Genomic DNA, 15,266 nt, shown 5'->3' on the forward strand with positions numbered 1-15,266 from the left:
AAGGCCCGTTCACCTTTCAACAGCCCGATTTGGCCGGTGCGTAAGTCCAGTGGAGAATGAAGGCTGACGGTGGATTATCGTGGTCTGAATGAAGTCACGCCACCACTGAGCGCTGCTGTGCCAGACATGTTAGAGCTTCAGTACGAGCTGGAGTCCAAAGCAGCAAAGTGGTATGCAACCATTGATATCGCCAATGCCTTCTTCTCCATTCCTTTGGCAGCAGAGTGCAGACCTCAGTTTGCCTTCACCTGGAGGGGCGTGCAGTACACCTGGAACCGACTGCCCCAGGGGTGGAAACACAGCCCCACCATCTGCCATGGACTGATCCAATCTGCACTGGAAAAGGGTGAGGCTCCAGAGCATCTGCAGTACATTGACGACATCATCATATGGGGGAATACACCAGAGGAGGTCTTCAAGAAAGGAGAGGAAATCATCCAAATTCTGCTGAAAGCTGGTTTTGCCATTAAAAGAAGCAAGGTTAAGGGACCAGCTCAAGAAATTCAGTTCTTGGGGGTCAAATGGCAAGATGGTCGTCGCCAAATCCCCACAGAGATAATCAACAAGATCACAGCCATGTCCGCACCTACCAACAAAAAGGAAACACAAGCTTTCCTAGGTGCCATAGGCTTTTGGAGGATGCACATTCCTGAGTACAGTCAGATCGTGAGCCCTCTCTACTTGGTGACCCGCAAGAAGAACGATTTCCACTGGGGGCCTGAACAGCAACAAGCTTTTGTTCAGATCAAGCAAGAGATTGCTCATGCAGTAGCCCTGGGCCCAGTCAGGACAGGACCAGATGTGAGGAATGTGCTTTACTCCGCAGCTGGAAACAATGGTTGTCTTGGAGCCTTTGGCAGAAGGTGCCTGGGGAGACTCGAGGCCGACCATTGGGATTCTGGAGCAGAAGTTACAGAGGCTCCGAGGCCAACTACACTCCCACAGAGAAGGAGATCTTGGCCGCCTATGAAGGAGTTCAAGCCGCCTCAGAAGTGATTGGCACTGAAACACAGCTGCTTTTGGCACCCCGACTGCCAGTGCTGGGGTGGATGTTTAAGGGAAAGGTTCCTTCCACACATCATGCCACCGATACCACATGGAGCAAATGGATTGCCCTCATTACACAGCGCGCCCGCATTGGAAACCCAAATCGCCCTGGGATTCTGGAAGTTATAACGAACTGGCCGGAAGGTGAAACTTTTGGATTATCGTCTGAAGAAGAAGAAAAGCAAGTAACACGCGCTGAGGAGGCCCCACCATATAATGAGCTACCGGAGACTGAAAGACGATATGCTCTGTTCACTGATGGCTCCTGCCGAATTGTAGGAGCTAACCGGAAATGGAAAGCTGCAGCATGGAGCCCCACACGACAAGTTGCACAAGCTACCGAGGGACAAGGTGGATCGAGTCAAGTTGCAGAGCTTAAAGCTGTCCAGCTGGCTTTGGAAATTGCTGAACGAGAAAAGTGGCCGAGGCTTTATCTCTACACTGACTCATGGATGGTAGCTAATGCTCTGTGGGGATGGCTGAATCGCTGGAAAAAGGCCAATTGGCAGCGCAGAGGAAAAACCCATCTGGGCCGCTGACATTTGGCAAGACATTGCCGCCCGAGTAGAGAGGCTGACCGTGAAGGTTCGACATGTGGATGCGCATATACCCAAAAGCCGGGCTAATGAGGAGCATCGCAACAACTGAGCAGGTAGACAAAGCTGCCAAGGTGAAAGTATCACAAGTGGATCTAGATTGGCAGCACAAGGGAGAATTATTCCTAGCTCGTTGGGCCCACGATGCCTCTGGTCATCAGGGAAGAGATGCAACATATCGATGGGCCCGTGACCGAGGGGTGGACCTCACTATGGACAGCATCTCACAGGTCATCCACAACTGTGAGACCTGCGCTGCAATCAAACAGGCCAAGCGAATGAAGCCTCTGTGGTATGGTGGACGATGGCTGAAGTACAGGTACGGGGAAGCCTGGCAAATTGACTATATCACCCTTCCCCAAACACGCCAAGGAAAGCGGTACGTGCTGACCATGGTGGAAGTCACCACTGGATGGCTGGAAACCCATCCTGTGCCTCATGCCACTGCCCGGAACACCATCCTGGGCCTTGAAAAACAAATCCTCTGGAGACACGGCACCCCTGAGAGAATTGAGTCGGACAATGGGACCCATTTCAAGAACAACCTTATAAACACCTGGGCTAGAGAACATGGTATTGAATGGATATACCACATTCCTTATCATGCACCAGCTGCCGGGAAAGTTGAACGGTGCAACGGACTATTAAAGACTGCCCTGAAGGCACTTGGTGGGGGAACCTTCAAGAATTGGGAACTAAACTTAGCCAAAGCCACATGGATAGTTAACACCCGAGGGTCTATCAATCGAGGTGGTCCTGCTCAGTCTGAACCCTTACACACAGTGGATGGAGACAAAGTACCTGTGGTACACATGAAGGGCATTTTAGGAAAGAGTGTTTGGATTAATCCCACTTCAGGCAAAGGCAGACCCGTCCATGGGATTGTCTTTGCTCAAGGACCTGGCTACACTTGGTGGGTAATGCAGAAAGATGGAGAAACCCGTTGTGTACCACAGGGAGACTTAATTTTAAGTGAGAGCAGTGTGTAAGGTTTCATTCTGTATGTATATATGCATTCATCTGTAAGAATGTATTGATTTAGGCATGTTGTAGATGGTAATAGAATAAGGGGTGGATTGTCCTGGGTTGTAGTTTAGGGTGTATTCTATCACCATCTTCAGTTAATGGCCCATCAATGCCTTTTGCATGACTCAGAGATAACTCCCTCCGGGAGTTATCTCTCTCTTTAATGGGCCATTAAGGCTCTCTTCCATGACTCATCATCCCATTGTGAGATGCTCCGCCCATGGGGAAGAGCCAAGCATTCTCACCTGGATATAAGCTGGGATTTGGGACAGTAGAAGCAGCCCTCACCCACTGGATTCCCAGAGGACCGGAGCTACCAGACCTTTCTACAAGATTTCTGTTTCAAGAAGACCACCTCGTCTGGACTGTCTCCATCACCCTGATCAGGTTGTATTCTGACTGTGTCACTGGTTTTTCTTTTTTGTATTTATTTTATTTTATTCTATTTATTTTTTCCTTTTCTTCTCATTAAATTTTATTTCTGACTTAGAGCCTCTTACTTGGTTTGTTTTTAAACCACAACAATGACCTCGGTGGGAATTTGATGCTGTCCTTCCTGCCACTTTGCTCCTAGGAACTGGATCTCTCAGGCAGGTCCCTTGACCTTGCCTCTTCTTGATGGCGAAACCACTTCCAAGAGAATCTGAATGATCTTTCGTTTTTCAAACACTTCAGCTGCATCTTCCCACACACAATGATGTCATTGATGTACTATAGATGTTCAGAGCTTCACCCTTCTCTAATGCAGACTGGATCAGTCCATGGCAGATGGTGGGGCAGTGTTTTCCAACCCCTGGGGCCAGTCGGTTCCACGCCCTCCGGGTGAAAGCAAAGTGAGGCCTGCATTCTGCAGCCAAAGGAATGGAGAAAAATGCATTAGCAATGTCAATAGTGGCATACCACCTTGCTGCCTTGGACTCCAGCTCGTACTGGAGTTCCAGCATGTCCGGCACAGCAGCACTCAGCGGTGGAGTCATTCATTCAAGCCACAGTAGTCTACAGTCAGTGTCCATTCTCCGTCAGACTTGCATACAGGCCAGATGGGGTCTGTTGAAGGGTGAGTGGCTTTTGCTGACCACCCTTTGGCTCTCCAGCTCATGGATCATCTTGTGGATGGGGATCACGCATCTCGATTTGCAATACTGCTGGCGGTGCACTGTCAAGTGGCAACAGGTACGTTGTTCTGTTACCTTCAGAGTCCTACTGCAGATGGGTTCTCTGAAAGTCCAGGCAAGATGTTCAATTGCTTAATACCCTCTGCCTCCACAGCAACTATCCCAAATGCCATCTGAGTCCCTAGGGTCTTTTGTAGTAGCCATTCCTGAGGAAGTCTATGGCCAGAACACACGGGGCCAACTCTGGGCCGGTCACAGTCGGATGTTTCTGCCACTCCCTCTCCCAGTCAGGCTCATCTCAGCTTCCAACAGAGTCATTCCTGTGATCCCCCTGTCACCTCTCAATAGAAATCGGTTCTGCCCCCACGTGTCCCAATGGCATTAGAGTACACTGTGACCCAGTATCAACCAAAGCTTTATATTTCTGTGGCTCTGATGTGCCAGGCCATTGAATCCACACAGTCCCAAAAGACCCGGTTTTCATGTGCTTCTTCTTGGCTAGAGGCAGGGCCCCTCTATCACTGGTTATTATTTCCGTTCCTGGGCATACATGGTAGAGGTTCCTTCAAGGGGATCTGACATATCATCCTCGCTTCTGTAATACTGGTGACTGGCCATGGGAGGCCGAGGCTACCTTCATTTTGGAACCTCCTCGGTGAGTGCTCTTCTCCTTGAGCTCACTCACCCATGCTGCCAGGACAGAAGTGGGTTTCCCATCCCACCTTCCCATGTCTTCCTCATGCACAGTTCAGCTCGTGGGGTGTACCCTCCCTCTCTAGCTGGGGGACGTTGGGCTCTGACTCTGGGGCCTGTGACTCGTACCGGTGCCACCTGGGAATTATTCCTTCTCATCTCCTCCCTCATCTCCTCTTTGAGTTCTTTCACCAGGCAGAGCCTGCATTGGGCCTTGATCATACTTTCATAATTCCTGAGCTTGCTGGCTGCAGAACCCACTGTCCCTCAGTTGTTATCAGGATTAATTGTGGCAATGAATACCGTGTAGTCACGTGTTCCCTGAGTTGCCAGCGTCCACAGCATGTGCCCTGTGCATTTAACCTTGTCGGGGTCATTATCATGCTGTCCACTCCTCCCAAAGGGTACCTCCAATATTGCCACTGGTCTCAGCCTTTGGATCCCCCCCTCAAGGGTCTGCCAGTCCGTTGTATGATGGTGCTGCTGCACTTCTTTTTCTGTGGACAAACCTCTCCCTTATACTCATTAAAAGCGCTCCCAGAGGGAGAGGGGGCCTGGCTCTCTTACAAAAACCTGATTTATACCTGAGTCCTGGGTCAAGGGTCCCAAATTCCTTGCCTCACTACCATCCAGTTGTACACCTGTACCTATAAGGTCCCAGACCCGAAGTAGCCAGGTTGTATAAGGCTCACATCCCCGTCGTGCAATATCTTTTTGCAGGTTATGGAGACTTTCATATGACAAGGACTCAGTGATGATCTCAACCTCTGTTTCCCCTGTGGGTTGTGAGGCCCTCCTTTCTTATCCTTATTACCTGGGTGCTCTGATTTCATCTTGTACTTCTTTGTTTCCACAGGGGTGACTGCTGCTGGCTGTGGCTGCCCCTGTGATTCAGCTGGAACCTGGGCAGTTGTAATGTCTGTGGGCTCCATTGCTGCATCATTAGACTCTCTCTTTATAGGGCAGGGGAGGGTTTCCCATAAACAGGGGCTAAGGAGGCTAATGAGGCCACCACTGGGGAAATTGTGCTCCTTCATCATCTGGCCCATCTCCTTTACCAGAACTCCCACCCAATCCGGGTGGTTCATTTCTGAGGTGGGCTGTGGGGCAGGGTCAGGCAGTGGGCCAGCATCCCTATTCTGTGGGGCAAGTGTCAGGTCCTATGGCAGTATCCCCAGTCTCTGGGGCAGGGTCAGGCTTATGGCAGTATCCCCAGTCTCTGGGGCAGGTGTCTGTGCAGTGATCCAAGTTGGCCTCACCTTATCTCTGGAAACTAATAGATAGACTGTGACTATTGGCAACACTTGAGTAATGTCTAAAGAGAATTAAACCCTTTAAAAGCTGGTAGGGTAGGCACAAAGAACTGGTTGAAGGGCTGGGAGAAAACTTCCCCTGCTGTCATTTCTCACAGAAAGTACCATTCTTAAAGTAACCCCAAAAACATAGACTTAATGTGGATAGCCACATATCCATGTGCCTGCCTTCCAGAGGAAGTTAAAAATCCATGAATGCCTCACCTCATCCACCCATAAAACAAACTGGATGACAGTCACAGTAGCCTTAGTTATAAGGCCCATGTTTAAATAAGGGCCTGCAAATGGGAGGAATACAGCCACAACCACATGCCATCCAAACCAGGGCAAGTTAGACCACATTATGCTGCCTAATGAGGTTTCTATATTCAACACACACAAAAGAAAATACTAGGTTACTTAAGAAGCGCTATTTCTTTTCTCTTTTCTCCGTGCCCTCAAGCCCTGCGTTGGGCACCAAAATCTGCCTTGGTTTGGGAAGACAGGTATCTGTCAGGGAAAACCTGGAGTTCCCTTGGAATGGAGAATGTAAACCACCACCCCCCCACTCCCCCCCGCTTTTTTTTTCCAATTAAAATTTTGCAGTTAAAAGCTTTTAGGCAAAAGATTTGGGAAATAGAAATAGCAGTTCTTTACTAGTATGTATAACAAAGCAAACAAAAAGCAACAAATACAGCATTAATAACAAAACAGTATCAAGAACCTCGAGGGCTTTGCTTTACAAAAACCCAAGGGCAGTTTGGTCTCGGTCCCTTTGTAGGATCCTCAGAGCACCAAGCTGGGAACAGTGTAAAAGTCCTGGGCTGGTAGCTGGAGTGGCAGGATGTTCTGTCAGGGCAGGGGATGCAGAGTCATGCTGTAGCAAGAGCAGCAGTGCTGACCAAATCGCGATGGCGGGTCAGGGCTGGGCCAGCTCCCGCAGGGTGACAGAGAAGCTCAGAATTCCAGGGGTGAGCAGATGATGGTAGATTTCCCAGGACTGGACCCCTCCAGAGAGAGTGAACCCTTCTAGGAGCAAGCAGCAACCCAGCCTTTTCTCTCACCAAAATGCCGGAAAAAGGAGTGCCCAGCTGCCTCAAGCTCTGTCCTTTACCTGCCCCAAAACTCGAGTTACCTCCTGCTCTGAGCTTGACCACCCCTTTGTTTTTTGTTAATAGTGTTAAGTATGACACTTAGTCTCCTTGGTACTTATGGGGAAAAAATTCTTCAGAGTAAAAAGGAACCAACCTAACCCCCAACAGATTTAAATCTAGTCTCAGTCTTGTCTTAAAATCTGCAGTGTCTTTGAAGCAGAAAGAGCATCTTCAGTGACTGAAATCTCTCTGTTTTCCTCAAATATTTTCTTTTTTGCAGTAAGAAGTTGCTTATACTTCTCCTAAACCTTATAAACATGGCAAGTTTACATGAGAGTTGAATTCTCTTCTACTTCATGTCTCACCATGAAAGAAAAGGCCTGATTCCTGATTGCAGTGTCTATGTGATGCTCAATAGTGTTTTAAGAGGCAGAAATAACAAAGCTGAGTCATCAGATCACAGTTTGACTTTCTAAACTCAGTTGAGTTTAGGCCTTTGTAAGTCAGACAATTACTCTTCTTCGTTGAGGAAGCACTAGAGAGAAGTAGAAAATGTGATGCTTTCAAGATCTCTGAAAGAAAATAGTTCAGCTGCTTAGAGGAACCATCCCATTGATTTTATGCCCTCCCCTGAGAGCATTAGGACAATTACAGACACTGACCAAGTTGTCCAGAGAAGTTGTATCTTTCTCACCCCTGGAAGTGTTCAAGGCCAGGTTGGATGGTCTTGGAGCAACCTGGTTTAGTGGGAGGTGTCCCTGTCTTTCAGAGAGAGGTTGAAACAAGGTAGGCTTTAATGTCCCTCTCAACACAAAACATTCTGTGATTCTATAGTTATGGACTGTGCCTCCAGGAATTTCCCTTAAAGAGGCAAAAAAGGAAGAAACTAAGAAATAAAAATGTGTTCTAATCCACCAGGATCACAGCAAATCTTCCAAGGTCTTAGCCACATAACTTCACCACTCCCTTTTGATAAAGCATTATTTTTCAAGGTGTTTTTTCTGATCCATTGGTTGGAAATGAAGGCAAGCAGGCACCTGGGATCAGGACCTGACACCGAGGGCTGTTGGTGCTGCAGGGAAGTAGTGTGGAAGAGGAGGCAAAACAGGGTTCATCCATGGAGGAAGCTTTACACTCCCACCTGTTGGGGAAGATGAAATCAGGGAAACTTTATAAATATGATTGCTTAGCAAAGATTCTGAAAATATGAACCTATAATCAAAATAGAAATGAAAGCTTACTTGAGTTGTAGGATATTGTTGTTAGTTACTATATAACCTAAAAACAATAGTCTATCTAGCTGAAGGAGAATCCCTTTTGATTGAACAATACCTTTCTGCTGGCTAAGGGATCCAAAGGTCAATGTAGCAAAACAGAAGTCTAAAAGAGTGGGTTTTAGAGTTTAAAATATAACACAGTATGGTAATGTAGTAGTTCTTATAGGCTGTATGTAACTTCTATAGGATTTTGTGTCTTGTATTGTTTGGTCACGGTAAATTAGAATATTCATCACAAAAGGAGATATAATGTATTGTAACAAGGACCTAGCTCTCTTCTCTTTCCCCCTACTCTTGCTCTCTCTCGCTCTCTTCCCCCTGCCCTTTGCTCTCTCGCTCCCTTCTCTCTCAGCTCTCCTCTCCTGTTCTTTCTCCCTCTCTCTTGGGACTTCCCTTCAGCTGAGCCTGGTAGCTGAAGGCAAGGCCCTTTTACTCACGACCCTTGCAATAAACCCACGTGTTCTAGAATATCTCAGATCAGCAGAGTTCCTTGTCCCTGCCATCCTCAGATGCTCCTACACCCACCCTTTGTCTTCCTGTCCGAAAGAGACATGAAGAGCTGTTGCCTGCTCATAGTGGGTATGTTCATTGTAATTGGAGTCACTGTAGACAAGTCTTCCACTCCTGATTAGTGAGAAAAGTGCTCGTTGTGTAGATCAAACGGGCTTTCATTTATGTCTGTGAGCCCTGCAGGGCAGATGTGGCAGCCCAGCCTCCTAGGGTGACCTAGTCTTTGTCACCTCAAGAGTGAGTATTGTGTGAATCTGGTGTTTACTGTCTGACTGTATTCATTCATGGATCAGTCAAGATAGATTTGTTAAACCAAGCCCAGTCAGGCTTTCACTGCAGAGGGGCAACATCTACGAAGTACTCCAGCATTTGTGGTTGGCAGTGGGACCTTTGGCAGTACAGATTGTGTTTTGCTGCCTTTCTGCAAAGAAGTACCACAGGCTGCAGAACCAGAGGGCACAGATCTGTGTGGCTCCTTTCCTGAAAACAGCCTCAAATGTTATACATCCCATTGTCAGTGAAAGGCAATGACATACCCTCCCTCAGTTCCTGCTGTATTGGTAACACTAGGGCTGGTAACGCTGAGCAGAAATGTGCTCTGTGCACCCTGTGTTGCCTAAAATGTCTTGATGGTTTGGAAAAGCTGTATAAAATTACTTAGTCAATTTAAATTGAAGGCAGATCTTTAGTGTAAGATGTGCTCATTTTAGTTCTTCCAGGTATTTAGGATCTCTGTACTGTATTGGTCTAACAACCATCTTTAATATCAAAATTTGACTGGTTGGATTTTTTGCTGATAAAACTCAAATAAAATTCATCCCTGCCAGCAAATTTTTCTTATTTTTTTAGGAGAGTTGGAGTAGTGCTTGCAATATGTATTTTAGGGTTATGGATTTGACCAGAAGGCAGAATGGATTGTAGAACACAAAGGCTGCATGGTTTCCAATTAGACAAAAGGTCTAAAGCTAAACCCCACACAGAGAGCTTCATTGCAAGCACACATATTTTCTGGTTTTACGTGAATGACTCTGAGTGTGTATTTTGCCACACGGGTTATTAAATACAACTAGTGAAATGGCATTTTCCTCCTTTCCAGAAGTTGCCCATACCACATTTCTTAGAGGCTTTCGTTCTCTCTTCCTATTATACCAAACCCCTCAAACAAGTACACAAGAAGAGATCCCCACTAGCATCAAACATGTTGATCTGGCACAAGGAAACACAACTAAAGCCTTCCTTAGGGTTGTGGCATCATGCTGCCTGTTAACTGTGGTTCTGGTAGCCAAAAAAAAAAAAAAAATCCTTGTTCATCCTATTATGTTTATTGTGGAATTAATACACGGAGATAATTTGCATCTCTGTTGTTTGCTGCTTTCAACCAAACCTAAAATATCTTCAGTTAATTTCAGCCATGCTTACAAGATAACCAGTTTTGATTCTGCTGCCGGCATTGTTTTGGTGTGCTCCCTCTGCTTAGTATTGTGCATCAGATAAATGGGGATGTAGAATGTTATAAATGGGCCAGGAGACCTGCTCCTTTGAAAAGCCTTTATTAGTCAGCTCTTTCAAGGGGGAACTCGAGGGGTCGCCTGCGCCGTCGCCGCTCCTGTCGTTATTCTTGATCCTGTTGCCGTTCTCGTCCGGGCCGCCACTGAGGATGATGTGTCAGACGAGTCTGCTGCTCTCGCCGCAGCAGAGTCGGGAGTTCCGGCCTCGCGGGAATCCCCAGGAACTCAACTGGGCTCGTGTGGTCTAGGGGTGTCACTGTTTCCCAGTCTCTTTGTGGTCACGGCGAGGCGGCAGAAGCAGAATTCAGTCCTTAGGTAGCTGAGGGTCTTCTCGGTGTTGTAGTGTCTCCCTTTTATCTGGATTTTGTGCTGGGTCGCGGCTTTTGGGTCTGTTTGCCGGCAACTGCACTTCGGTTTGGAGCGGTGCACCATGGAAGTCCTTAGATTTTCCTATTAGGCGGGGCCGGCAGTTCGAGGAGCCAGCGTGAATGGCGACAGCCTAGCCCGATGGAAGGGGAGGGAACCCGGGTTGGTGGGGGGGGGTGAACAACTTGGAATAAGGTTTTGAGGGTACAAATTTTGGTACAAACAGCATAACTTTCTTAACAGACAGGGTACAACTGGCATAACATTTTAAACAGCATAACTTTCCTAACCAATGACAGACTGTGTCAAAAATGGGAATCTTTTACATTTTATTCATTTCATAGAACGTTCAGGCTTTTTTTTCAGTAAAGTCAAAGAATACTTTATTCCTATTGATGCCATTTCAAAATTATTTTTTTTCTCATAAATGCTTCATAATTTTGTATCTAACCCTGTTGCGTTTTGAAGGATCCAATGCATAACTGCAATCAGTTAAAAATCTGACAAACTGGAGCCATTTTAATTTACTCTAAACTCTTGAGCTTTTTCCAGAGGTTTAAATTTACTAAAATTAAAATGAAGGAGGAAGATGTGCTGAAAGCAGCTCTCCATAAGAGAGAATAGTTCTCCATTACCTGCAGAGCTTGGATTTATTTGGTGAACACAGCGATCACAAGATTAAGAATCACTTTCATTGCAGAGCTGTAGCAAGATTGTCTTAACATTTTGGGATGGCTTTTGTTAGGATGGGGGCTCAAACAGGAAAATTTAGGATGGCTGAGTAAAACAATAACAAAAATTCAATCTTCATTTTGAGGGGGAGACTAAAGGAAAGGAAAAATAGCCATTCTCTAAGGCCAGCTCCTGCTCAGCATGTGCCCCATGTCTCCCCACAGCCCCCTGCTCGCTGTCTGCTTTGCTGCCTCCTGTGGAATCCCGGGAATTGCCCTACTCACTCTGGGAGTGAACCCTCTCACTGGGGCCCTGGGAGCCTTCAACATCTTCCTCTACACGTGCTGTTACACACCGCTGAAGAGAATGAGCATTGCCAACACGTGGGTGGGAGCTGTTGTTGGGGCCATTCCCCCCATGGGCTGGACTGCAGCTACCGGGAGTCTGGATGCTGGTGAGTATAAAACCCTTTCATCAGGGTGAGTGGTTGCCAGGGTCGCTAAAAAACCTACTCAAAAAATGCAGTAAACTTTGTTCTTTATGCTTCTTGACCTGACCAGGCCGTGTTGGACACAGCTCGCAGCAGCCCAGTTTAGCTGAAGGTGTCCCTGCTGATGGCAGAGGGTGGAAAGAGAGGATCTTTAAGGTCCCTTCTGTGGTGGTTTGGCATGAATGTGAAACTTTTTTTTCCTAAGGAAGTTCTAGCATGGATTGTGATTGACAGCTTGGCTTTTAAGTTGTGCCTGTTTTGTCTTTTCTCCCAAAGTCCTGTCTCCCGGTTGATAAATGAAATTTGGTGAATGTGAAACCATGACACCTTCCAACCCAAACCATTTTGTAATCCTGTGCTAAGGCTTTGAAAGCAGCTAACTTTGGTAACATTCTCCTTACACGGATATTTCGGGACAAGCCTGAACTGATAAAGCAGCATGTCCTATTGAATATGTGTTTTGACCATCTTGAAAAAAAATACAGAAGGAAAATAGTATCTCTGGTGTTCATAAAGGAGAAAATGTTACATGATTTCAGAATTCAAACCATATTCAGGATTCAAACCATATCCAGTAAGATCCAACTTGCAAGGAACTTTCAGCTGGAAAATTCCCAGATATGTTTTACTGTATTTCCACAAGCCATAAAGTATTCCAGGAAGATTAATTTATTGGTGTATTTCTTAATACCCATTGCTAAACTCTTAAGTTATAAATGCTCCTTCCCCCCCCTTGAAAAGCAAATGAAGATTTCTATTTCAGTAACTGTGAACCATTTTTACATCCCTTGTAAAACACTGATCTCTTCAGCAGCTCAGCTCTGAGACAATCAGGCCTTGTTTTTCCTGCCAGCTAGAAATTTAAGAATCAAAGTGGCTCCACAAACTTACTGAAGCAACTAATGAAGTGCAATTAATAGGTCTGTTAAGAATTAGTTTAGCCCACACTCATCCCACAGGGGGGCATATTTAAAGCTTGAATAATACTTTTAACAAAAGGCTTTTAACTAGAAATTATCAGAATTTGTGCGAAATCTGTTCTTTATGCACTTAATAAAAGTCCATCTGAGTTGGCTTTGTGTCCACATGTTCCCACATAGATCTAAGCCAGAGCAAGGATGGAAGGTGATGTGGGATTTTTTTTCATTGTGTGCTGCTTCTATACAAATATTTGCTTCTCTGAAATTTACTTAGACCTCGAAATTATATGTGAGAGTATCTATTGTGTCTTGTGTTAAAGAGTGCATAACAGACATCAGCAGCTCTGTACTTGAGAAGAGAAAGGGAACATGACAAAAAAGGCATTGAGGGCTGAAGCATGTCCAGGGAAGGGAATGGAGCCGGGAAAGGGGCTGGAGCACCAGGAGCAGCTGAGGGAGCTGGCAGTGAGGGGCTCAACCTGGAGAAAAGGAGGCTGGGGGGGACCTTCTGGCTCTGCACAACTCCCTGACAGGAGGGGACAGCCAGATGGGGGTGAGGCTCTGCTCCCAGGGAACAAGGGACAGGAGGAGAGGGAACAGCCTTGAGTTGTGCCAGGAGAAGTTTGGACTGGATATTAGGGAAAAAATTTCTTCACAGAAAGGGTGGTCAGGGATTGGAACAGACTGCCCAGAGTAGTGATGAAATCACCATTCCTGGAAGCGTTCAAAAAATGTGTGGATGTCGTACTTGAGAACATGGTTTAATGGTGAATGTGGTGCTGGTGCTGGGGTGATGGATGGACTTGATCTGAAAGGACATTTCCAACCTCAATGATTCTGTGATTCTATAGAATTAATTAAAACCAAAACATAGACTTTTAAGACCCTTATAATTCTGGCTGCAGATACTTAGACCTTGTCTCTAACATTGTTTGGGGGTTAATGTGTTGGTTTTTCCACCTTATTGCATAGTTGGTGTCTGAGGATGACTCTCGTGTGTCTGTGTTTCACCTGCACAGTTCAGCCTGAAGAGCTGGAGTGCATGAGCTGCATGTCTCCAAAAGCTGTTGCTGTAGAGGCCAGTGAAAGCCCAGCATGTTAAACTGACAGATTGTCATTAGTTTTAATTTGTCAACATGCTCTTTGAGACCTATTTCGCAATGAGCAAAGCTGTCCCAGTACAGCAGCAGTGAGGACAGCAGGGAGCCCCACTGGTGCCCAAGTAAGCTATTCCTCTGTAATTTGCAGCTAAAATGTGGTTATGTGTCCCTATGACAGTTCTGCTGCAGAGGGAATGATCCCTGGCAATGATGCCATCAGTGGAAGATGGTAACTTTAGGCTACCTAAGCAGACTTTGTCAGAACACATTCATCTGGTGCATAACTAGTGTGTTCTGTGTAGCTAAAACTTTTTCTAATCACCTCCCAGTCTGCATAAAGGAGGCAAGGCAGCTTATTTAATAGGGAAAGAAATGTTATTGGGCTGGTACTGGTGTTTGTAATGAAGCACACCTGGGGAGAGTCCTGAAAACAGGGACTGCAATGTAATATTTTAGTGCATTTCAGTATTAAATGAAAACAAAGAAACCCCATCACAAACCCTACAAACACTTTTACAGAATAAAGAAGTAACTAGTAGTAAAGGATGGCATTTTAGACTATGATTTTAAGTGTTAAAGATTCTACTTTTGCAAATAAGAGTTCAGTCCCTGGCAGCATCGTATCCATGCGGAATACGGACGTGCATCCATAAACAATGTGCAGACCTGTGTCACTTCCCTAAAAAGCCTGGTCTCAGTTGTTGAACTCATTAATAATGTGCAATTAGTGTGGAGACTTAACTTAGTTTTAGGTAGAGGTGTGAAAATGCCTTTGCACCTCATTTTAAAAAAATCATTCTACTCAATAACAAAAGGAATGTGAAGGAAGGGAGGCAGGAAACTAATGAAAGGAAAGTTCTCACCACCAAAGTGGTGGGGCTTTGAGTTTACATTTTCCTGTGGATTTCCCTCCTTGTAATCTTCGTACAGCAACCACACTGTTGTACATGTTGCTGGTTATAGGGAAAACAATATTTAAGTGTAGCCCTTTCATTACATTTGTGGGGGGAGCTAAGTGTTAAATTGTTTTTTATAACAGTTAGGACAGCTATGTCTGCTCCCTTCAGGAGTTCCATGACATGGATGCAGTGAGATGTCTTGTCTTTTGTGAGAGCTGGAGATGGTTCCTTAGAGACTTGAAGATGGTTCCTCACTTCCAGTTCCGAGCTAATAACAAAGTATCTCAGAGTGGAGCAAGCCTTCTTTTAATTTGTCCTCATTTTGTTTATGACTTTCAAAGATTAATGCCTTGGCAATTTCCTGCAGAAGAAATAAATACTGTGTATTTACAGATAGAAATCTGGAACCTTCGTATTTCCAGTGATGCAAGCACTTGCTGTAATTTTTAGAATAATCACAGAATCACAGAATGACTTGGGTTCATAAGAAACCTTAGGAGCCATCCTGTTCCACCCCCTGCCATGGGCAGGGACACCTTCCACTAGACCAGGTTTTCTCCAAGACTCACCCAACCTGGCCTTGGACACTTCCAGTGATGGAGTATCCCAGCTGCTCTGGGAAGCCTGTGCCAGAGCCTCACTGCCCTCTGAGAAATTTCTT

At 45.9% G+C, this 15,266-nt stretch overlaps 1 protein-coding gene across 2 annotated transcripts in view; it reads left to right on the forward strand.

Annotated features, from left to right (window-relative positions):
- The window catches only part of COX10 (cytochrome c oxidase assembly factor heme A:farnesyltransferase COX10), a 116,450-nt gene that overhangs the window by 89,070 nt on the left and 12,114 nt on the right, over nucleotides 1-15,266 (forward strand). For both annotated transcript variants that reach the window (XM_066331846.1, XM_066331847.1), the window contains exon 6: nucleotides 11,421-11,650. In XM_066331846.1, the coding sequence (XP_066187943.1) occupies nucleotides 11,421-11,650 (230 nt within the window). The remainder of the gene's footprint in view (nucleotides 1-11,420; nucleotides 11,651-15,266) is intronic.

Source organism: Sylvia atricapilla, chromosome 18 (assembly GCF_009819655.1).
Source record: "Sylvia atricapilla isolate bSylAtr1 chromosome 18, bSylAtr1.pri, whole genome shotgun sequence".
Classification (NCBI taxonomy): domain Eukaryota; kingdom Metazoa; phylum Chordata; class Aves; order Passeriformes; family Sylviidae; genus Sylvia; species Sylvia atricapilla.